At 43.8% G+C, this 24,816-nt stretch overlaps 1 protein-coding gene across 11 annotated transcripts in view; it reads left to right on the top strand.

Moving 5' to 3' along the window:
• The window catches only part of auts2a (activator of transcription and developmental regulator AUTS2 a), a 241,271-nt gene that overhangs the window by 194,819 nt on the left and 21,636 nt on the right, over positions 1-24,816 (top strand). For all 11 annotated transcript variants that reach the window (XM_028421270.1, XM_028421267.1, XM_028421265.1 and 8 more), the window contains exon 6: positions 18,453-18,501. In XM_028421270.1, coding sequence (XP_028277071.1) covers positions 18,453-18,501 — 49 coding nt within the window. The remainder of the gene's footprint in view (positions 1-18,452; positions 18,502-24,816) is intronic.

Here is a 24,816-nt window from a genome sequence, read left to right as displayed (position 1 = left end):
CAATGAGAGCACATCTGGCTGCTTCTCTTCGGTTTTGTCACAGTTGTCCTTCACTCTTGAAAGACATAGCCTGGGAGAAAAACAAGAAAGACAGCCTCTGTTATTCTTCACTTTGGCTGGAGTCTTTGGAATGTGGGTGTTTCCTGAAGTACAGCTGAAGGCAATGTTTTGGGATCAGTATAACTTTACATGGACACAAGCACCAGGGTGGCATTTAATGCATTCTGGACATTGTCATCAGTAGTTTTCCAGCGACATATGGCAAGACAACAGCAGGGTGCCAGGAACATTTTTTATACTCCATCAAATCTATTATTTTTAGACACCGTTCAATGATAGACTCCTTTCAGCAAAACTGACAAGTTCGCTTTCAAATTAGAGTACCCTGTCAAAAGTACAGAAGGCGGATAGATGCAGCCCATCTTCATTAAACGTTCTTTAATTGGCTTTGTAAGGAGTAATCTCTCCATCGCTCTGAGTCCTTGGTTGGCAGGCAGGCAGCATAACAGAACCATTCATCTGTCAAAACGTCAGTAAGAACTCAAAAATGAAAGCAACACATGCCAGCAAGTTGTTCAACATTATGAACAAATACTCCAGATCACGCTTCAGTAGAAAGGCCTGTCATAATCCTGTTTGAAGGAAATCAGAGTTTAGGTAAACACAACTGTCATGTGCTGTGTTCCTTGGAAAAAAAGTTTTTTTTTCTTCCCTAGCTCGTAATCTTTGAAAGACCCTGAGCTCTGAATATAGGCACGTTTCCATTCATCACATTCCTTTATCTGCTATTGTTGGTGAAACACTGACAGTATCTGCATGTTTATGAAGGCCCTGGAACGCTGGTGTTGTCAAATTGAAATGTGGGAAGCAGTAATGCTGCCCACCTGCAGAGCTCAAAAAGTGCTCCAGGGTCTTGCCTTGATGTGTGATGGAAGTGAGGTACCATAGAACCAAACAGCATACAGTGTGCCCTTTTCTGATTTGCAGACAGCATGGTGATCTTCCATGTCCTTCACTGAGGCTTTATGCAGTAACAAGTGTACACTGAGGCCCCAGCGAAATAACAAAGAGCGACTTGCCAGCTTGTCAGTCTATTTGGTCCATTTCCTGTCGCTCAGCATTCTCTGTCTCTCTCGGTCGCACTGTATCCTGGAGCTTAATAGATTGTAGAGGTCTCAATTGAAAATGTGAATGTGCCCATCAGAATGTGTAACCTTGTTCGCCCTAGGTATTTAACACAGGACATCTAAAGGCAATGGCTTGACCGAGGCTTGTCAGGGACAAATGAAAAGCTATTACTGAAGACATGCCTTTGTGTGTATGTGTGCTTATGTGTGTGTGTTTGTGCCTTCCAGCCAGTCCCTTCAACTCCCTCAATTTCCAGTCAGTGCATCAGTCCAAGCAGGACTGACATGCGATGGCATTCTTTGTTTATCTACTCCAGGGCCACGCACTTCATGTCTCTTTGTGTCGCTGTCACTAGCGCAGCAAGCACTGGAGGAGGGATGGAAACACGGCAACAGTGAAGATGTGTTTTTTTGTTAAGACAGCTCGGGCTCTTCAGGCGAAGGCATTGCTGGATTCATGAAACATGACAGCTGTTTAGAGAGGGAAAGAAATGGGAATAACATCAGCCGTCAACAATGTTACCAAAAAACTTGATTCTCATAGCCCTATAGACCTCTCAATACCACTTACATAACATTTCTATGTCACAATACTGTACATGAAGTTAGTAAATTATTGACTGTGCTAAAACATCACTTGTTATACAAAGAGAGGTTAACCAGTCAGACTTAAATATTAAAAATGAATGTTTAACAAACACATGTAACAAGGCAAAGTTATCCATTGTCTTGGCTACCATGGAGACAAGACCTACTGCAGTCTGTACATTTACATGTAGCCTACTTATCAACCTGATGGCAGGTTAAAACCTATTTAAGCACGAGTCCTTTAGATCACCTTGTATGCTTCCGTATTGTTTCCTTTGGGTGTCTAAGATAACAAACCCACAAAATAGTCCTTATAATGTAGAAGGTCAAAAATACAGTAGATCAGTAGATTAGCTTGTGTTAGCATTTCCTGTTATCCGGACACATTTGATCAAATCATAGAGGGGTTATAAAGGAGAGAGCGTGCATGTTGTCGGAAAGCTCATCATCTCACTGCCACAGCATACCTGCACATTGGGTTGTTCCAGATTACTCATTTAAAAGCATGTCAATTAAGAGATTTGTGTTCATGCATAAAGATAAGAGTGATACATCATGCACTCACTCTGTCTCATTAGGCTGCTGTATTATTTACCAATAATTGGAGTGAATGTGGCCTGGCTTTCAGAATGACATTACACAGGGTGGTGCCTGGTTCTGGTGGTTGATGTCTCCAAAGCCCTCTACGTGCACAGTCACACAGGGGGAGAAAGGCCACACCAGGCACTTTGCTTTTAATGAGGGTAGTACTGAACACATGCGTTCCCCTGTCATCGCTCAGAAGAGCTTGATTGCAGATGCCGATGCTTCCGATGACAAAAACGACATCTGTGAACATCTGCTTTGGAAATTGAAGCTGGCCTTGGAACGGAACATTGACTTTGTTTTCCGTCTTCGTGGACCAATTAGGGCTAACAGATTTACACAGCCAGATCAATCTGAAAACAATAATGGCAGTGCAGTTATTTCTCTCTTTTGATAGCTGTGTGGTTTCATTGTGCCCATTAGCATTACAGAACAGCAAGCGCCCTGACCTCCAACATCTTCGCTCCATCTCATATACGTCCCTGGAGACGCTTTTTCCTTTAATCTAGAGAATGCACAAGGCCGTGTGTGTGTGTGTGTGTGTGTGAGAGAGAGAGAGTGTGAGTGTGTGAAATAGTGTGTGTTTTCCCTCCCTTGCTTCCTCCTCTCAGGCATCTTTGCTACAGTTAATTAACAGTTATTAGTGTTAGCGCAGAGCACCGGATAAGATGTCACAAATCATCAAGTCTCTAGGTGCAGTTCCAGCAATTAAGAGCTCTGTCGCACCTTCCCTCTCCACAGTCATTTGGTACGCATCCAGGTTCCTTTTTAGACCTGAAAGCACTAATCAAATCATTTCTGCTCAGAGATTTTGTCGTCATTATTTCAAGACCTAACGACGTGAGACTCCCTACTCAGCACCTCATCCAGCCCCAACTTCTGTTTGCAAAACAATACCAAACTCCACTTTCACTCCACTCAGTGCTGCTAACTGTGAAAATCAGTGACAACATAAGTTATTTCTATACTAAGCAGAACCTTCCTGTATATCATGTTCTACAACATAGTGCCCAGTCTGTATATGTGTTATAAAAGAATGTGTGAAGGTTGGCAAGAGTTGGAGCGCCACATTAGCAGTCTTTAGTTGCAGATCTTAATGCAGGCTGTGACTTCTCTGCTCCCATCAATTTGTCATCCCTCTAAATGGAAACTTAATTGCATCCGTCTGAAGTCAGGGAACCTTGAGCTGTGCTTCTTGTTGTTTCCAGCACATGGTCCTTGCCTGGCTTTTATTTATTTGCTGTTTCTTTTGTGGCTGATAGACACCATGGCCTCTTAATGCTCTCAGCTCAGGCGTGTAGTGCAGCTGAGTGGTACTCAGTGGTGGCAAAGTGGAGTTCTGTTGAATGACCAATGGTCGCCTAATATCTTAGATGTTAGATTAGAATTAATACTACTGCTCTTCAAGTCTTATGAGGAGATTGTGGCTATTAAAACAAATGTGTTACAAAGTGCATTTGGTTTCTTGTAACGTAGCTGCACACATTCAAAGCCTTGATTTAAACCCTCTTAATTAAGGAAATGACTGTCTAAGGTTTGTACAGTGTATTGTATTGCCTGATTAGATCTGAATTTCCCAAATTTCCCTGAGGGACCTTCCCAATGGGATTAATAAAGTATATTCTATTCTATTATACATCAAATCCAGAGATGTAAAGCTTTTTTAAAGCAGCATGATGATGCTGTTTTACAGCTGAGACAGGGGTAGCCAGTGGAAGGGGAACAATGTCTTTAAAATGCCAACAGCTGTGCTGTTATGCTGCATATATATACTAACTACAGACACACTATTTTGTCACAGGCTGTAAAAATGTTCAATTCTACTGTAAAGTTGTATGTTTTAATATGGAGGTCTGACTCATTTTTGGAGTCAGACACAAGTGTCCAAGTGAGGAACTACAGTTTTGGTTTCTGTAGTCAATGCCTGCAGTTGTTTGCTCTTACTACAGTATTAATGCAAGCTTTGATGCTCCAATGACTGGGTGTGAAGCTTCAATGATTGCATGTTTGTACAATATCACAATCTCACATTCTTGCTGTAGCTTTTTAAGGTAATTTTTGCCTGGATACATTGTGAAAAAGATGATTTCATCATATTTGTTAATGTTAAATGCCTTATTCTGTACAGTTTCATGGTTGCAGCACATGAATAATTCATTGTGTCTAATTGCAGGGTGATAAAACAGTGAATCAAAGTGATAAAAAAGGTGTAATAAAAAATACAATGAGGGAAAAAACATCATGCAACATGTTAATTTGTGCAGCTGAGTAAAACCCATTGGGAATATGAAAACATTTCATTCCAAAACAAAGCAAAACAAAGCTAAAAACAAACGGAGACAATAAAGTCGAGATGACAGGCTGCAAACTGATTTCCATAATTGAATTTAAAAGACTACAGAAATACTGTGGAAAATTCTTCATATAAGCCCATAATATGCCAATAGGAACACAAAACCCACAAAACAACCTGGTAATGCTTCTTATAAGTCTTCTTCATGTTGCAGATGCACAACAGGCAGTTTGACTTTTGTGTCATACTGAAGCACAATAAAGCATAACCTATCAGGAGGTAGGACTGTTCAGTTACTCTACAGTGAAAGCACAGGGAGCTAGTCTGGCTGCAGTGAGTGTACGGCTGTTCAGCTGTATAGGCTTGAATTTGTTCCACCGGCTTTGTTTTTTGTTCTTTGTGTGGTTGCCTCTTGTCAGGTGTCGGCGAAATGATCACAAGTTAGCACTTGTTAGAAATGACACAGGGGCTGCCACTGATCAGCAGGCACAAATGATCAGCAGAACACAAGGAGACAGACAGGCGGTGTGTTTCAGGAGGGAAGAGGAGCAGAGGGTCGTCGCTCAGTGCATACAGGCTGCTGAAGTGACTGGCCTGTTGCATCTTCCCGGTTTTCATTAAAGCAGAAGATTGGATCAGGGAAGTGCAGGCAGGCTCTGTCTTCAGCTTGTGTGTGCTCTCTCTGTGTGTGTCTGTGAGGTTACAGTGTGTGGTTATATTAGCAACAATGATAGCTATCACAGCAGAGGGTGATATCTGCACTGAGGGGTCAGAGACTGTGGCACACAAACATACAACAAGCTTCTGCATCCTGTCAGTAAAAAAGGACACAAAACTGAATGCATACCATGCAACACGTTACAGAATAGCTTGCATCTCCAATATATAAGTATGCATGGAATATGTGCACAAAAGCAAATCACATGGATAATCGAAACTAGAATCAATAAAATCAACACACACTGCACATGTTAAATATTTACTACAGTCTCCCAGTGCGCCATACATTAGACCTAAATTCTACTACCAGATTAGTTTGTATAATTTCTGTTCTCCCTTGTTGATTATTTCTATTATGCATACAATACACTAACAGTAATTTGATTGGTTGGCTAGTTGCTAATAGCAACTACATAAGTGGGTTGTGCAATATTTCTACATATAGTAAAAGCACTGCTTTAGAATGACAATTATTAATTTGCATGCTAAACAAAAACATTATGGCAAAGGAAATAACTAACTGTATTTATTAGCAAGTCATTTTATTACTGCACTTTTAGGACAACCTTATTTACATAATCTCTAATACACTGTGACTAATGTAGTCCAAACACTTGTGTTTAAACACCCATAGGTGGTGCCACGAGCCCAAAAGTGCTGTTCTGCCCCCTCAGCCTGTTGGGCCTCATGGCTGAAGACAGATGAGTTCATTTTAAATGCTCTGTCTCCCTCTCTCTTCTTGATGAAGGTCTCATCAGAGAGTTAGTCAGACACTGTGGGAGCAGTTTCATGTTCCCCTCATTACAGCAGGCACTGGAGAATCACCCAGCTTCAAAGCTGCTTGATTGCATTATAAGGCATTTGGTGTAGACATAATCTATGGTATGTGACAGTAGAGCCAGGCCAACATTACAGCTCGGCTGAACCTGGATGTCAACCTGCTGTTGATTCTCTCTCCTGGATGATCATTTCCTGGATCATTTTAACTCTGAATTATTGTCAACATTTACTATGATCAAACTGTTTATCAATACATTAGGTGGCAGTGACGACCAGAACAAATCTGGCCCTAAAATACTGGACATTTGTTCCAGAAACATGAATGTCAAAGTTGCCTCATATCTGCACAACTAAGATGAGTTACTGTTGATAACCAGAGTTGTGTCTACAGCCTTGTCCCTCTCTTACTACAGTAATGTGTAATGCAGATTATTGCATTGTGTTATAAAATGAGCGTATGTACAAACAAAATTACACATGCAGAATAATGGGTCGAAGTTATCTAGAGTTAAGATGTGTGCTTCATCCTGAGGAGCTTTATTTGTTGTGTTGGTACTTTCAGAGGTCAAACACTGACAATCGCTGTTTATCATTCCGACAATCATTATCAAGATCGTCTGAGGATAAAGAGCTATAAAAGTATTGTAATTATCGCCATTTTCGAAACAGTAATTATGGGCATCATTAGCATCCATCATCATGTTTAAGTGGGTCCACTAAACGAGTGTTCATCCTGCTCTTTTTTTGTCTGCCCTTCTCCATCGCTGTCTCAGTGTAGTCAGAGGAAGCATTAGAGGACTCTTTGGAATCAGAGCCAACTTAGACAGGGGCGTCTAGTCTGCCTTTTCCCACAAGACCCAGCCCCCTACTCAGCTGTCTCTACTGTGGTTCAAATCAGTTTGGAAAGAGACTGCAGGTGTCCTTGTTAGAATGTGAGTGGCCTTCTATTAGTGGACGGTGTGTGGATTTGTAGAGTAAGGGTTCACAAGGACAGTTCACAGCTTGTCTGAGAAGAAGCAGAGCTTAAGTAAAATGAAAGTAAAATGGCCTAAAGTAGGTTATGTTTAAAAATCCCTGCTGATGGATATCCACCTGATATCTGCACTTCGCAAGACAGCACAGCATCAACTGCATGTTTATATTCAGCTCTGGAGTCGTGCACAACATCTCAACCACAGCTTTCCTGTGGATGAATTAGTTATGCTAAAAGATTCCATTTCGTCTGTCTAAATGCTGTGTGCAGTGTTCAACCTGGTTAATATAAGGAGCCACTCAATTTTTCATGCCCACACCAAGTGTAGCCTTCAATTTAACATGCGCTTTTAATCCTGGGAGTGCTAAATTGCTTTTTAATGTCGAGGAACATGGTGTTTTCAGAGTAACTCGTGAAAAATGCATCAGCAATATGCAGAGCAAATCAGATCTTTCTTTTTTTTTTACAGGGTAAAGGAACAAAGCAACACCACAGCAAAAAGGAGCGAAACCAATATGTTGTTTTGACACATCTGTCACCTCAGGGGTCTCAGGAGGACACTTCCTGCAGGCAGTGTGTGTGTATTTGTGCACAATGGTGTTATTAATTGTGGGTCTGTTTTCACACATGTCTGCTGTGGATATTTGAAATGCTCCATACGTGCACATCACCAGCATATGGCTGTGCATAGGAAAACATGCCAGTCGGTCAGCATGTCTCGCTGTATGTGTGCCCCTCCATGTGTGAATTCATGAGCGGTGTCAGGTGTTATTATGCCTGGAGCGTTAGTGGGTGACAGGTGTTTGCAGGCCTCCCTGGCCCTGTTAGATTCTCCTGCACACCCGAGGCTGCAGAGGAGTCAGTGCCTGCACTCTATCAAGCGTGGCTAAAAGACGCTCCTCTAATATCCCTGGTCAGGGTGTCAGTTAACTCACTTCGAATGACTTCCTCTGGGCCAGCCAACCGCCCTCTGTTATCACGTAACAATGTGACCATCGAAGCAGACTAATCAGTAGACAGCAGAGGAAAACACAGCCAGCGCCGCCTCTACTAACAATTCCATTCAAAAGCTTATTGTTTCTGCCTGACTTTAAAAGGAGGAAGATAAAAACACAGCACAAAAACAGCAATAAAAAAAGACTGAAAATCGCTTTTATAAGCCTTCCTGGCAGTAATGAATACATTACACTGGATAGCACCTAAATAGCTTGATATGATGTTAAAGAGTGTCACTGGTGGAAAGTGCATTTAGACATAAATAACATTTATTTATGTGCACACTAAAGAGGTTTGTTGTTGTCTAAATGCTGTCATAAACCCATTAGCATGAAGACTAAAGCAGCAGCACACTGTATGTGGCCATTGCCGCGGTGTTCCTTCAGCTTTTCATTTGAAAATGTTATTGTACTGTTTACCCTGGTGTCAGTGGACCCAGCAAAGCCCAGGCCAAACCCCTGTCTCCATGCAGGGACTTGCAGGTGGGAACATGTTTGTATGTTTACCTGTGCATCCACGCATGTGAGGTGGGGTCAAGCTGCCTGTGAAGGTTTAGTTTTTTCTGTGGATAAGTGACACAGCCTGTCCCTGTTGCCAGTGCAAATCCTCTTACAAGCTGTGTGTGTGTGTGTCAGCGAGAGAGTGAGGCAGCAGCAAGCTGTCCCAGATCATCTTGTTGAAGCTTGGTGTTGGTAAACACAGTACATGGTAAGCCCAGCTGAGACGGGCAGTGATGATTGGGCTTAACGCTGGCTGAATGCAGGGTGGCCCTTAGTACTGCCGGTCCCTCATGGCCCTCTCTGACACCAGGCTGCACACACACATACACACACACTGAAAGAAAACTGCATATCTGTGTCACACAGTTTGCAGCCTCTCCTGGTATCACATATTAACAGCAAACTAAGGTGGGTCATTTGACACAATTAAATAAACACAACACGACACCCATTTACAAAGTATCACACACACTTTCAGAGAGAGCATGCTCTGTCTGTGCCCTGTGAGCCTGGGTCCACTCAAATAACCCCATAGTGAATGTGGTGCTGTCAGGCAGCCAGCAGGGCGGCCTCACAATGTGCACATTTAGGACCCAGAGCCTAACGGCAGCACAGAGTTTGTGGAGGAAAGCGTGGAATGTGTCCCGCGGGCAGATGCAGGCTGCTCTCAAAGGCATCTCTATTACAAACAGACAAGCAGGGCCTTATGTCATGGTCACCAGGCTTGGAGATACATTTCTACAGTGGTGTCCTACATTGAGCTAGCACGCGCCCTCATGGAAATCTACTGGCCCACGCTGGGCCCACTGTAAAAACACACTTAGATCTGATAACAAGATTGTTTTCTGTCAAATCCGGTGTACTATAATTGAAGCTTGGTACCAGTAGTATGAGCTAATGCCGAACATGACAGCTGCGTTTGGGTATGTCTTCAGCCGGTGGCCTTTGATTGATAGTGACAGATAAAGAGCCCTGTGATCTTGTGAAGCACCAGGCACTAGCCTTGATTACCATCCCTGCTGATAACGCTGCATGCTAATCATTGTAAACATCATGTTGTGGCTTTGACACACTTAGGCTTATCTGTAATTGGTGTAATTGTTACTAGCGTTTAACGAGATCGTCTTCCAGATACAGCATGTGCCAAAAGGGCCTGGGTATGGGAGAGGCTTCCTCAGATCTGGCTCACTGATGGGGGCATTAGATCGAAACTAACTCCTCTTGCTGTGCTATTAATGAAAGGCAGCCACGAGCCAAAGCGCAAATCCGATAAAAGGGGCTGGAGATGAGGGGGTCATGAAATATTTAAATATACAGGGCTTCAAAGCGGAAGAGGCCTCCCGTTCTTGTCAACAGACAGGCCCCCTGCAGCCCAGTTGTGGCCCCAGTCTCTGGCCTGCAACCAGCTTCACATGTAGGTCACAAACCATCAGCTCAATTTTCCACTGTTGGGATGCCACCAGGGGAAAGGAGGGGATTCACTGATGAAATTGCTTCTGTATAAAAAAACACACACACACACATGAACACACACATTGTCTTCCCCTGGTTCAGCAGCTCTTCCATGTTCTAGTGTTACAGAGAGATGAACAGCACAGGGGCGGCGAGGTCAGGGAGGATATCCAAGCTCTGTCTCTGTGGACCCTGACATGTTAAAACACCCCATCACATGATAGAGGCCGAGCTCTTCTCCAAATATGTGACCACTTTCACAACTTTCTGCCATCTAGCCCCCCAGCCAGGAGGCTACTGTAGGCAGAACACAAACCTTATTTAGCTGAGACCCTGCAAAATGCAATTAGAATCCCACAATAGCTATTGCTATTGCAGACAGGGGTAGAGGATGAGGGGGCCTGAGATGGCATAGGGAGGAGGACCGCGACAGAGAGAGAGAAAAGAAGGGGGGGTTGGCCTCCCTGCTGTCTGTCACCCGGCTGGCTTTTGATGTCCATGGCCCATCTTGTATCCCTCTAGAGAGCCTATCATCAGGCCTCCACTCCGGAGCTGTTGAGTCTTGGAGAGGCTTGTTTGAGTGCAGCAAGGGGACTTGTCGGGGGGTGGGGGTTGGCCAGGCCTGTCTCCATTGGTGCCTGACTGAATGATCTTGACGGAGCGTTTCAGAAGGCCTAATCCCCCTGACCATACTCCTCCAGCCGGGCAAATTCGCTCAGGGGGTGTGCAGAGGGTCAGACAGGTTTTAATACAACGCCTTAGTGGTGATTTCCTCAGTGCCTTCCTGTAGTCATTCCTTTTTAAAAGACACAGCGGGCTGTGTCTTCCCCCCTCCTTTCTTTTCCCTCTGCACCTCCCTGGTTGGCTCCTTCTCGCTCCTCATCTTGTCTGTCCCCTTCACCTCCTCCTGTTCTGTTTTCTTCTAAACTCTTTTCCTCTCTAGTTCCTCCTCCTTTATCTCCCTGCCTCCCCTCGTCGACTCGCTCCCATCACGCTGCTGAGAAGAAAGAAACAAAAAGGGAAATATTATCCCCGCCAGCACAGTTGCTCTTGGTTAGTATTAAGTCAAGGCCTCGTGGGGGGTTCCAGCTCCACGGCTCTTTGGTTGTATATGTCTGCTGGGTCCTGCAAATATAAAGACATGCAGATTAATGCGAAAAATTAAAGCTGGGAGTTCGTCATGCAGCGGGTTATCTGTTATATGTTTCTGTCTGCGGCTCCACTGTAAAGCCTCAAAGAGAAAATTGGGGTCAAATTTAAGGAGGCTTACAATCATCCCTTTTTGTCATTGAGATCAAACAACACTATAGCTTGATGAAGTTATACCAAATTATCAATAAATTTGTGTGACAAGCAGCACTGAGTCCTGTTTACAGCGTCGCCCGTAGTCACAAAGTAGTGCTGCGGAAATACATTCAAGGACACTGACGTGTTGTAGAGATGAAAGTAAACATCACAAACAAATAATCTCTTAAAATACAGCTCATTAAAATTCAGACGTCCCTGTCATATGCCAAGTCTTTGTTCCAAACCCGGAGACAATTCATTTTCTCAGTCCATTAAATCTCTGTGTAAACACTGAGTGAAGGCGCTATAAATAAGCATGCAGATTTGGCCTTTAAAATAATTTCACTTGGATTTGGGTATCAGTAATTATGCTGACATTAAATGAAAATGTAAAAGGTAAATTATGCCTAACGTGCATAATGTGTGTGTGTCTTGAGGTGGGAGCACATATGCTTCTTTCTGTTGAAGGGAAGGGGGTGATTGACTGGTCTGAAATTATCCACAGCATTGCAGCCCTCAGCCCACATTCCACAGCAACGGCTGTAATTTAGGGAAAAGAGAGGGGGTCGGGATGTAACCAAAGCATTTGAGGCAGGAAAGGTTAAACCAATTTTCTTGTCTGCATTGTTTTCCAAAGTGAGTCCCACAGCAATGACATTAGACTGAGGGCCGGCGCAGTAGGTTTGTTCCTGCTGACAGGCCAGTTCTTTCTGTGCCCACAATGTCAACTGGATCTGATTATTGCCTACCAGATCCAGATAATGTCTGCCATTGATCAGGCCATTTATCTTGAACTCCTATGGCCCCGGCCTGCTTTCAGAGACCACGGAGAGATAAGCAGATACAGATAAGCAGATAACATAGTCTCTACAGGCTTTTAACAACCGGAAGAAATACTTTTCCGCTGCTTAACTGGCTGACGTGATGTGAGTTTCATATCTCTTGTCAGTGGAAGCTTTATTATAGCATAAAAGATCTGCTTTTAGAGGTATCGTCATCGGATCAGATAGACGCTTTCATCCCTGCGTCTGTCAGTCTTCCTGAATGTTCCCTGAATGCCAGTCACATCCTGTGTGATAAGTGCTGGTTGGAGGGGTAGCTTCATTTTTGGCATCATTATTTACAAGTTTAACAAAGTAATTCTGTGGAAATGAGGCTGATCTCTTATTCTCAGATTACTTGATTGATGCAGTTTAACAGAGAAGACTGTCAGCTTTTCTAAAGGCTTTCTCCACTTTGGCATGCTGCAGCGTCCCAGTTTGTGTAATGGTTTTTAATGTTGGACGCATTTGAATTTGTCTTTGCGCGTATGTGTGTTTGCATGCGCAGCACTGTGTCATCTCCACATTAATACTAGCAATGAGTGACAGATTAATTTATGTCTGGCTATGTGTCTGAGGAATTGGGAAGAAAGGGCCTGTCAGTACTTCTTGTCAGGAAGGGGTAGAGATTAGAGCCAGTTGTCATTGACAAACCAGTGCAGGCACAGGGAGATAAAGTCGGCTGTAATACCAGTAAAAAAAATACATATAAAATGATAATAAAACATCCACACTCCGCCCTCAAAAGACTGGGAGAGGAGGAGATGTTGGCACGTCTAAATGTGTGTTTGTATGCGTGCAATTAGACGTGTTCACACCTCTCAGGCGTTCACTGCTTTTGGACATTTGTGATTGTAAGCAACAAGGAGGATCTAATCCCACCCCTCCTCTGCAGAGACAGGGATTAATTTAAAAATCCCTGTAAAACAGATTTTTTTTACTTTGAACTGTGTACAGTAGCTACATATTTTAATCAGGTATTATTTTGGTAATTCCAATGGTCAGATTGTTATTATGTGATACACTGCCTGTTAATGTGTTTACAGTGTTTTCACAGCTTTGAGTCCATATAAGAAACTTAATAAGGAGTGACTGAGTATCTATTGCAAAGAGCCAAATTAACAATTTGTAAATATGAATAAAACTTTTTTTTAGAAGTTTTAAGCACATTAAAACAGAATAATTTTGTCATCTTGTGTTAGAGGTATATTTTAGCCTCAATAGTGTTCTTGTGCCATCAGGAGGTTGACTTTGGACCAGAAAATTCAATTTTATTTATATAGCATCTTTTACAATCAACATTCTCTCTGTGTTTTAATGAAACCCAGAGCCTGAACCCCCAAGCAAGCAGACAGTAGCAAGAAAAGCCTCCCTTTAAACAGGAAGAAACAGAAAGGATGGAAGAGAGAGAGAACAAACATGACAGGTTGTTGTAATTGTAATGCTGAGTTCTATATTTGTGAAATCTTTGTGGATGGACTGCCACTAACTTCTCTCCACATTCAGACTGTTATAACTTATCTGTTCATCCAGCTCCACCCCGAAGTGAATAACTAAATTTGCCAGAATGCTTTAGTGTGGGAACAAATACCTGCAGGCTAATGAGATTCTGATGATCTTCTGCTGTAATGTTTTTTGCTAATTAACAAATATTAGCCATGTCACTAAATTAGTGAAAAAATAACATTATACCTGCTTAATATCAATACATTAACAGCAAGCTCAAGTGTGCGTTGTCTGACTATGTGAGAAGCATCTCAGCATGACGCTGGACAACCAAAACAGACAGAATAGTAAAGCCTTACTGAGATTCCTGATGTAGCAGTCACCCTTGACAAAATATCCTTCATGTGTGCTTTTCCAGCTATGACAAGACTGCAAGTCTGACTCATTTTGACTTGCATTATCATATTTATCCTGTAATAGAATCAGTGTATCTCATCCCAACAAAGATGTCAGTGGGAGGTGAAGCTGTTTCTGGAGTACCCGCCCACCTGAGAGGAATGCTGTTCTCTGCTGATGACTGTTCAATGTCAGTCTGACTATATGAGGTTATTTTAGGGCCTGTAGAGCAAAGACAGAGTTGGAGTCAACAGGCAAATGTATGAAGAGCTTTTAACATATTACATCGCCAGCACTCATGTTACACTTATCAGTAATATTCTAAACGAGGGTAGATCTGGCATAATGGCAGGAAGTCTCATAAAGGCAAACTGGTCCCTTGTGATTGTAATCTAGGAGAGTTCCTGTAAAATTAAACCATGGTTGGGGGGGAGACAAACATGCTTCTGGTTTCTTTGAAGTAGAGAATCAGCATCCAAAAAACAGAATAAAAGATGACAAAATGTCAGTGTGAGGCTGATGGTCTATAGATAGAGCTTGCATGCCCAGACAGCAATTACTGGGATACATAGCACACATCCAGACATTGCGTTTGATCTCAGTGCTTCATTCTCTGGCATAGTCGATGTTTTTTTGTCTGTGTGAATCTGTGCGGGGTTCTCATTTTAATGTGCATGTTCATCTCTGTCAGCATTTCATTTGAATTAAAAATAATGTGCAGTGTGAGATCACGACGCCGATTGTTTGGTAGTGTGGTTGTAATCACAGACTTGTGGTTGCTCTCAAATCTGATAATGACCATTTAAAATGGAGAACAGCAGCTCCTTCATAGCTGCTGCTGCCACTGCGGCACAGGCCCCCCTGAAAAAAAAGCACTGGTAGCCATTTTCTGTCGGTGGCACTCATAAATACATATCTTGAAGCCAGCCATGTTGGGCTTTTGATGCTTAACCACAGTACACTCATGGTGTTTCATCACAATCACCACTTCAAACACAGGGATCCGTAAGATTTCATTACATGTAACCACAGTTAGTACATTTGCATCTAATTTTAGACAAGACTTATTGCTTTTTGTCACACCCGTACATGAATCATGCCTCCGTACAGCTCAATAATTTCACTGTACTTATCAAAGATGTTTTCCCAGCCTATGAGCAACCACAGGCTAAAGGTTAATTATTTCATTAGTTGGAGCTGTACAGCGCACAGTGCATACATCTGTGAAACACACAAGGATGCTTAGCAGGAGCCTCTAACTTGATGAACACATGGTCTGGTTTTTCTCCCAGGCCCTTTGTGGCCAAACCTTTATCCTCTGTAGCTGAACCAAGTGGCTAGACTTCACCCGGCCACCTGAGGCCCCCCCCCCCCTGCTGCCTGATGGTGCTTCACATCCATTGTTCTGTATGTCATCAGTATGTCCACCACACCAACAGCCTTGCAGTTTGAAGACAAGTGCTGTTGTGCTGACTCTAAGTGAGGATTTGTTTTGCCTTTGAGAATGACAGGCAACTGTATATCCCATTTCCCATGACTTCATGTTTGTATGGCCGATTCCCGCCAGCCAATGAACCCTCACTCTGTCCGTTACCGAGGGATGGATTAGCATCTCAGCTATGAGCTAAGTCTGTTTTCTGCTCTGTAGCTGCTTGGGCTGAGCTGCTGGGGAAATACTTCTACAATGTGACTCTATTATACATCAGTTGACCTCCCAGCCATCGGGTTAATACTCATTAGACGAGCTATAGGATGCAAGGGTTTGCACTATTAAGAGGATTTTCTAGCAAGAATTTAGACCTGCATTAACCTAATGTGAAGGTGGTTGTGAAACAAAAATGCATGCCATTGTTTCTCAGGTAAATAGTATTTTCAGAGCTGCAGTATGGATCTTGGATTAATGGTGTCCTGCTTTAAACCTGCAAGATGGCTCAGTGGAGTAAGATGGCGGTTTGTTTTGTTGCTTCCTTGGGCAGGCAATCTAACAACCCCTCCAGGCTTGGTAAAGTTATCATATCATTATAAACTTGTTCGCAGTGATTCGTGCCTGCAGTGTAAAGCTGGGAGCTTGTTAGGGTTTTGGTCTGTCAGGGTGGGCCACAGACAGCTCAGAGCTCCAACTGAAGGCTGAATGACCCAAAGTACTTTTTATATTACCAGCTGACCTCCCTTCGGGCCAGTGGAGTGGGAGTTGATTCAACAGGAAGACAGCGCCTGTGGGTTGCAAGGAGGTGCAAGCTGCTCATAAAGGAGCGTTTTGTTTTTCCTCCCCTCACGGTAGCAGCACCCTACTGGGGAATTCATTAGCGGCTGACATCATCTCACTCGGTACAGAGTGAAAGAAAGAATATCTTTCTGCCCCAGCTCTCCCCTCCCTCTCTCTCCCTCTTCTTCCCTCTTGTTCTCTCCCTCTCTCCAGCTGCCTCTTCTCTATCTGTGCTGCGCCGCCGTCTCTCCTTTTGCGCGCCGTGTTGCAAAAGGTAAAACGCGTCGTTGTGCGTCTTTGCAGTCGACCTCCAAGCTTTTCGGAAGCCCGACAACACGAGCGTGTTTATCCTCTGAAGGAGCGCTACTGAGGTTGAATCCTAGTCCGCCTGGAAATCAGGAAGTGGGAGGACCCGACCGCGAAGCCAGCAGCAAGAACACAAGCTTTCAGTGGCTGGATGAATGGGAGTTTGTCTGGTGCTTGGGAACGGATGGGGAGAGGCTCCTGTGTGCCGATCGGGACCCGTCAAAGAGTGAGCACGACAGAGCAGCGCTCGCTGCTGAGCGCACAGCGACGGTGGCCTTACACCCCGTGAATCTTTGCTCATTACCTTCGTGATTTGCCTGCGTCCCCGTGTCTACAGGGGAAAGTGTCCGTGCGCTTTGTTGGATTGGTTTGCTCCATCGGAAGCAGCCGCGCTCTGCGCACCGACACACAAACCCTCCCGGACCCTGTGTGTTACCTCTCACGGATATTTCTGACAGGAGAATATACATAAAAAAAACTCTGTCTCTCTCACACACACTGTCCCGAGTGAAGAAAGGAAGGTGGATCAAGGGATTGTTTTTCCTCTCGTCGCCTCAGTGCTGTTGCAGAAGCGCTCCGTGGCGAGACACATGGTTCCCTTTGTCCAAGCGGTGCAGTAGCTTTGTGAACGGCTTTGGATTTTTTTTTCTTGGAAAGGCTTCATCTCTCTCCGCATGGCTGTCCTCAATTCAAACGGAGTAGACTTCGCCGCCTCTTGTGTGGATTATATTATTTGAAAAGCAGAATGTGAAACGAGGCCATATTTACCAGACCGAGAAAGTAATATCCTGACTTATTTGCCTTCTTGATAACCTTGCCACATACAAGGTATGCGCGCTGGCTCCGAGCCGTTTATAACACACAGTTTATTTGTCGTTGTTTGTGATTGTGTGGCAGATTTGTGTTTTGTTGTTCATGAATCAGTTGCTTCTTTTTACTGCCATTTATTCTGTAGCGTGCATTGTTTACATTCTGTCCAGGTGACATTAGTGCAGGGATCATTCCAAGGTTTTATTTCTGACATAGTTCAATTGCCTACTTGCACAATTATTTAATGTATTACCACACTTTGCTGCTGCTTTCCTTGCAGACAAATAAACAGCCACATGTCCAGATAAAAGACAGGGGTGCGCAGCTAAGCTGTCACTGGATGCAGATTTTAAATATTCCTGTCATTAAGGTTATGAACTCATCAAATAAATAAGCTTGTTTTAGTCTTTTTTTATTATCATCAGTGAATTAATATTTTTGCATTAAATAAATTCTAACCGAACGAATCTGCGAAGCCAGTTATTAGAAATTCATTTTATTCAGAGAAAGCTGTCAGTCACAGTCTTGGCGGGTGTAGTTCCGCTTCTTTGCAGCCCTCTCAGCGTGTAGTCTGATAATCTTTCACCTGGATGTCTTTGCTCAAATACATTTAATCTGCATCTTAAGGTTATTTAAACAATTTTATGAAGCTTTTGCGATTTAATTCCGATTTAAATCCGATCACTGCACGTTGCATTCTGACGCGCTGGTGCTGTCGGTGTGTGCCGGGGAGGCGTGGAGGAGTCACGATGCTGTGTTTGGTGCGGAGCAACAGTGCCATCAAGTGGCCTGAAAATGAAAAACGGCTTGTTTTGTTTCCGTCTGACAGCCAGTTTTGAACGCAATGCCCATGTTATTCTGATAATTATAAGCAGGACTTATGACATGGAAGGATGCAAACACCACATGTGCTGCGTCATATATTCTGACATGTGCGCATCTATGGGTCAGTAAAATTAACCCTCACAAGCAGTCAGACATTATTACAACTGCATGTCAGGTGTATTCAGGGTTGCTTTATGATACTTTTGTGACTGATAATATAGTGCTACAAATGATGTCCATACCGTGTACCACTTTGGATCAGGTTCTATTTGGAAAACAGAAAAAAATAATATCTTCAGTTTCTGTGCTTTACACTCATATTTCCATTTTCTTCTTTCTAGGTCTCCGATGCCAACTCAGAGAAATTTTTCAGCACAGCGGCAGTTAAAGGTACAGACAATTGTCTTCTTCTGTGAAACATTATCATGTTGTTGTCAAAGTGCACATCTGACACTGCATCACATCCACGCATCTGATCCAGCTTACTAAACATGCCCAGGAATGACGAGCTGCTCAGGGCTGTCTAGAACTGGAGATCAAATACAAATCCTCAGATAATATATTTTAAAATGTAAAAAAAAAGGAGAAGAATAAAGATAGTGGATCGTGTAGGTCTATGTGTAACATGCGACATGGAGCGCTGTTTGGTTCTGGTAGCCCTCTCCTGCCAGTCTCCTGCTGAATGCACCAGGACTGCAGCCTGAGCTGGGGAAGGAGGAGGAGGATGCACTAATGCTGCAGGGAATAAAGGGAGTGCAGGAAAGGCATCTGTTTATGGCCTCAGTGTGCCAACACCACATGTGACCTCATTATCAAGTCACTAATTTGCTGTTAAAAGCAGACCCATTTTCTCTGGCTCAGGGATAATGGAGGTGCCCCACGTGAATGGACATTCCTCTGTAATGGGTCAGGAGGGCGGCTCGGAGACCAAGGTTGTGACCCCTCCAGGGCTGTGGTTGAAATGGGGCAGATTGCTGATGATAGGTCCTTGTACCCCCACCACCCCCACCCTTGCTCCTCGTTTCTCTGCACTTCCCTCTGCACAGAGCTCTGTACACATTTCCCACATTCTGGCCTTTGATTCGCTCTAGGGCTTGATTTGTGGCGTTCATTGGAGGGGGGCTCAATGGCCATGCTTGACAGGGGGGTTTCCTTTTGAACATGCTTCTCTTTGGACTGTTTGGCTCCCTTGAAAGGATTAAGGCCTCCTTTGTGTGGTCTAAATCAACAGAGGGCCACCCTCTCTCCCCCTCAATGAAAGGACCTGACTGGGGAAACAGTACACAAAATATGCTTTCTCCCTGCTCCATGATAGTCTACTCTCTTGGCCTCTATTTCCATTTAAATATCCCCCTTTTTCTTCCCATTTACCGTCCTCATTCCCCTCCTCCTCCTCTCCTGCCATATGCTAATGCCACTATTGCAGTGGCCGAGTAAAAGAATCCAGGTGCAGGGAGAGTAAAGACCACTGGTATTTTTATGGAGGGTGGTGTTGAGATTAAAAGAGTTAGGTGGGTTTATGTTGGAGGGGGTTACCAGCACTCTAATGCAACCAAACCCTCCTTCAAGCTGCAGCTCCAATGAAAATAGTGTAGAGAGGATTCGTTTGTGGGATGATGAGTGTCAATATTTACCCAAAGGCAGGTGCAAAGAGTCCATTTTGTTTGACGGTTTGTGTGCCTCCTCGTTGGTACACATAAAATTCGTCTCACTCTTAAAGAAAACCACGACAGAGAAAGTCATGACAGATTACATAAAAAGCAACAGCTAATTTATCATAGAGGAACCTTATTTACTTACATATATCCTCTATATACATTGTGACTATATCGCATAAAGATGACTGCAAACACAAACATGACAAATAACCTTCATTACAGATTATTATCATTACATTAACATATTATTGTACAGTGTGTCATGTAACACACACTGTGTATAATATATATTCTGACAGATGAGCCTAGACCTCAAATAAAACACAGTAACATTATTAGTAATCATATTGTGACTGATTGTAGTTAACTTAATATACACCTTAAATCAACAGTGTAATTCTTTTGGTAGTGACTTCTGTGACAAGACTGGGAAGCAGCCCAGGGCGACCGCAGGTCTTTTTGAAGGCTTATTGCTCGTCCCTTATCTTCTAATCTTACAGCCTTTTCACATACTCGATAATTACAGTGTATTATTTATGTTCCCTCAAAAGCCTGTCTTTTTCTTGCCTGAGGTATACACTGCATTTTAAAGGGAACATCCTGCTGATTAGAATGTGGCTTTTGTGCTTTCTGATCTTTGGGTGTCAGCTAAAGATATTTGTTGAATGTGGCCCTTAAAGTCACCATCGGTCTTTGGTTTCCTCTCAGTTTTTCTCCTAGCCCTGCTCGCCCTGGGTTCACTTTGCCTGGGAATAGAGTTCATTAACTAAGAGTCATTAGATGTTATCTCTAATTACCGGCGACGTCTATGCACCTGCAGGTGCCAGCTAGCTAACCTGATTCATTTGCTCTGCAGGAGAGTAAGCGCCATTCAGAAAGCTGGGGTGTAGTCAATTGGCCACCGGGGGAATAAACAACTTTTCTCAAATCTAAATTGCCGTGGCTGGAAATCGGTAACCGGGCCTTGTTAAGGCTGTGACTGCTGTCCAGGGAGTGTATTGAAGTGCTGGCTTGCACAGACACTGATGATGACAAGCTGGCAAATCATGTCACCACAAAGGTCTGCAGACAGATCCATCAAATGATTAAAGCTGTGTCCCACGGCAATGATATCTTGTCACTCGGCTACATTCCCATCCTTTATGAGATTGTCAATCCGTCCCAGAGACTCTGTTAAGTCTGTTATTGGAGAACATGATCTTAGCTTGCTGTGCATTGTTTGCAGAGTGCAGCCCAGCAGTGACATTAAGATAATGCTGGATGACATTTAAAAGTGTCCACATCAGTGACCTGTTGAGACGTAGAAGCAGTGACACAATGGCTGGTATTATGAACTTAAGAAAGGGATTTGCTGCTTACCCGAAGAAGTCACACAACCTCATTGTGTGTTTTTTCAGTTAGGGAGCCAGTTAGATATTTTTTTTAAAGAATTCATCTGTTAGATATATTGGAGAAGGTAGTCCCTCGTGAGACATTTCCTGCAGCTGTGTCTACGATGTGAGACTGAGTTCAGTGCGGGGGTGAATTGAAGTGCACGGTGTAGTGATTCTCAGTTTCCCCCCCTCAGCACAACACTGATTTCACCATGCTTTACTGGAGTTAATGTGAAAATGAAGCGGTGCTACAGCGAGACCCGGGGCTGACGCCAGTGTGAAGAGCGCCGCTAGTGAAGTGTGTCAGGCTTGAGTACGTCTGTCACCAGGGGAGAGAATAATGTGCGATGTGGAAGGTGTAATTTGCGGTGCTGATGGCATTGTTTAAAAAAATAGTGGAAAGAGAGAAGCGGAGGTGAACTTTTGTGGCAGATATCAGAGCTGAAGAGCTCCCTGGATTGTCATAGAGAGCTCTGCTGGCAGCAAAATTGCCTGTGAGCGTATTATTGCTGTGTGGGAGGGAGCTGAGGGCTTGTTTTTCTCTCTCTGCCTCATTCTCTCTCTGTTTCCTGAGAGAAGGACTGGTGATAGAGCCGTGTGTACTTCCAGGCTGTGGGCCACCACCTGCTGTAATCTCAAGTGATATAGAGAGCAACAATCATGCCACAAATCACCCAGGCAGCTCCCTAACTCATTCAGTCGACTGGAAAGAGAAGGTTGGCCTTTCACAGCAGCAGTGTTGGTTTACGGCCCCAGGCTCCCTGCACTGCCCTCGTGCTGACCTCTGCCGTCTGTGTGGGTTTTTGTGTCAAGAAATCAGGGCTGCCTGTGGAACTTGACCTGATGCGCAGTGGAAAGATGACCTGACTACTATTGGCCTTTTGTGCATTCTGAGAAACGGCTGCAGTCAAGGACGCTCTCTCTTTCCCTGCCAGGGGCTCGGAGGTCACCGGGAGGTCACTGCACCCTCCGTGCAGACACGACTGCTGGAATAAAGCATTGCTGTTGTTGTGGTTCAAACTCAAACTTTATTCAGCCCCTTTTGATATTTAATAAGCATGTGTGTTTTGAGAAATAAGAGAGAGGGATCTGCAGGATTTAACTCTAAGCGATGCATCAGTGGAACGTATTGCTGGCATTTCCCCCAATGGTCTGTGCATCTGTTGGTTACTCGTCCCACACCAGGAGCATTTAATGTATCTCTGTGGGGTAAAGGAAGCACAATATCCTGTGCTGCATAGACAGACCCCCCTCCCAACCCCTCCTCCTCGTGGCTGCAACTACACAGACAGAGGCTGTATTTCAGGAGCATGAAAGGGGGCCGCTCCAGCCATGCCTCATCTGCTGACACAGCCAAACAAAGGTTAACAAATCAAGGGAAGCACCGGCTGATTAACTGCCTTGCTGTTGCCTCAGCCTTCCACAGGAAGTAAAAATGGCAGCGTTTTCAAGTGTAGATATTTCAAAATCATGTTAAAATGTTTATATTGATCACAGCTCATTAGTTCTGATAGTGATGGAATAACTGAGAGTGTGGAAAATGTTTGGTTTGCAGGATGCTATGAATAAAATCAACAGCATCACCTGTAACGTTCAGTCAGGTCTAATTATGGGATATTTGGCAGGTAAATAGAGAGGGGTCTGGTTTGTGCCCACTTGGTAGAAGTTTGTTGATTGAATGTTGGTTTTAAAGAGATGCTGTGAATGGGTCTCTTTGGTGCCAAGGAGATGAACACACACACACACACACACTCACTCAGCAGTTTGGACCAATCCCCCACTATTCCCTCCTGCAACACAAAGAGGTCATTCAGAGTTTGTTCCCTGAATCCCTGAGGTTAGAGACTTAAGTAAATCCATCCATCTTAATGCACTTATTTCAGCACCAGGAGGGCTGGAAGGAGACTGTGTAAACACTCCTATATCGGACATGCCATGCTAAACCCAAAGAGCCTGGAACCCATCAGGCCAATATTAAAGGTCTACATCTCAAACACAAACATTTAAATGGGCTGAGATCCAGAGATCAAAGTGAAAGGCCTTAGTTTTCCTGCTTGGCCCCCTGTGTCTGCCACACTGAGATAAGTGGAACTTTAGCAGCCAGTCAGGGTCAGACGGTGAGCAGCTCTATACTGTAGGTGTCTGTTTCTCTCAGGTAACACTGTGCCAGTGGTGTAGGTGAGGTAGAAGGATACTCATATCAGCTCACAGGGGTTAATAGCTCCTTTTCTCTAATAAATCCAGTTTTGTTTATATATGAAGACTTACAAGAAAGTTCCCTTTAGGTGAATAGATAGATGGATAGATCCCGTAGGGAAAATGATTGTGTTATAGCAGCAAAATATAATGGAGTAGTATTATATAAAGTATAGTAGTAAAAAAATATAACACGTCAAGTTAAAAACCAACTGGCAGGTCTTAATGATTCTTGTAATATAAGATAAAAACAAGTGGCAAAAAATAAGATGTGTACAAGTGCTTGAAGAAATCAGATCCTATATATCGGCATGCATCCTGTGTATTCAGTTTTATTGTCATTGTGTGATGGTGGCAGTGTGGATGCCAAAAACCGGCACAAGCACATGAGGGGAGGTTGGTGGTGTTGAAAGCACCGGTCTCCTCTTCCTAGCAGAGGTAATTCCCCCATCACCATCACCAGCATCCGCTGATCCAATGTGACATCAGCCACTCTCCTGCCAACTGTGCAGCATTAACAGGGTCAAACTACCACACACACACCACTTATCAAGACCCAGTCATTCACAGCACACTGTTGGTGTGTTCAGGCCAATTATGCCTGTGTCAGTCTTTGGTCCCTGCGGCAGAGGTGACATTGCCAAAGAGAAGAGGGGAGAGAGAGAGAGCGCAGGCCGTCTTAATGAGGCCTCATGGTGCCTTGGAGGTGCATGTGCATAAGATTGCTGGATTGCTGATTTGCCATGATCCGCCCTTCTATCATGATCCACCATGTGTATCTGCCTTCTCAAGGTCTTGCCTTGCAGTCATTTCCATCACACCGCCTCTCCAAAGCCTTTGTGTTTTTTAGGCAACCCTCTGCGGCCCCGTGATGTCATTCTAGCAAACAGATTGTAGTTCTGGTGAATGACTTGAGGCATCTGTCCCAGAAATGCAGCATAGCAGCTTTGGAGACACATGTACTAAAAAGGAGATGGGATTAACACAGCGGATCAGATTTTACTGTTCGCTGTGAAATGATTAACCCCTGTGGTGTTGGTGTGGCTTTCAGCAGCATGAAGTGGGATTTGGTCTGTAAAAAAAGACATACTTGTGATGATTACTGTGAATGATGACTGAAAGTCTTAAAGTTTACAAAAGCCAGTCATTTCTGGATTACCATAGAGAGTTTATCAAATGAAACAACAACACCCATACTAAAAATGTTAAGATTAAAGCAGTTCTTCAGACACTGCAGGGTGTTGCCATCATGTTTCCTTCAGCGTATAAAATGACCACTGCTGTAATCTATGTAATCCTTCACTGTCACTGTAGGAACCCAAGATTTAGAAGCTTAGAGTCAGGTTTTTTTTCATAGAGGAAAATGTCAGGCAAAGGAGTCTCTGTGTTCCTCTGTGCCAGAGGAGGGAAGTGAACGTATAAACACACAGCCTGTAAAGACAGACAAAGCTAAGAGAGAGCGAGAGCACAGAGACTCT

The sequence above is a fragment of the Parambassis ranga genome, chromosome 14 (assembly GCF_900634625.1).
Source record: "Parambassis ranga chromosome 14, fParRan2.1, whole genome shotgun sequence".
Lineage (NCBI taxonomy): Eukaryota > Metazoa > Chordata > Actinopteri > Ambassidae > Parambassis > Parambassis ranga.
Note: the sequence above shows the minus strand (reverse complement) of the source record. Positions and strands in the feature narration are given on the sequence as shown.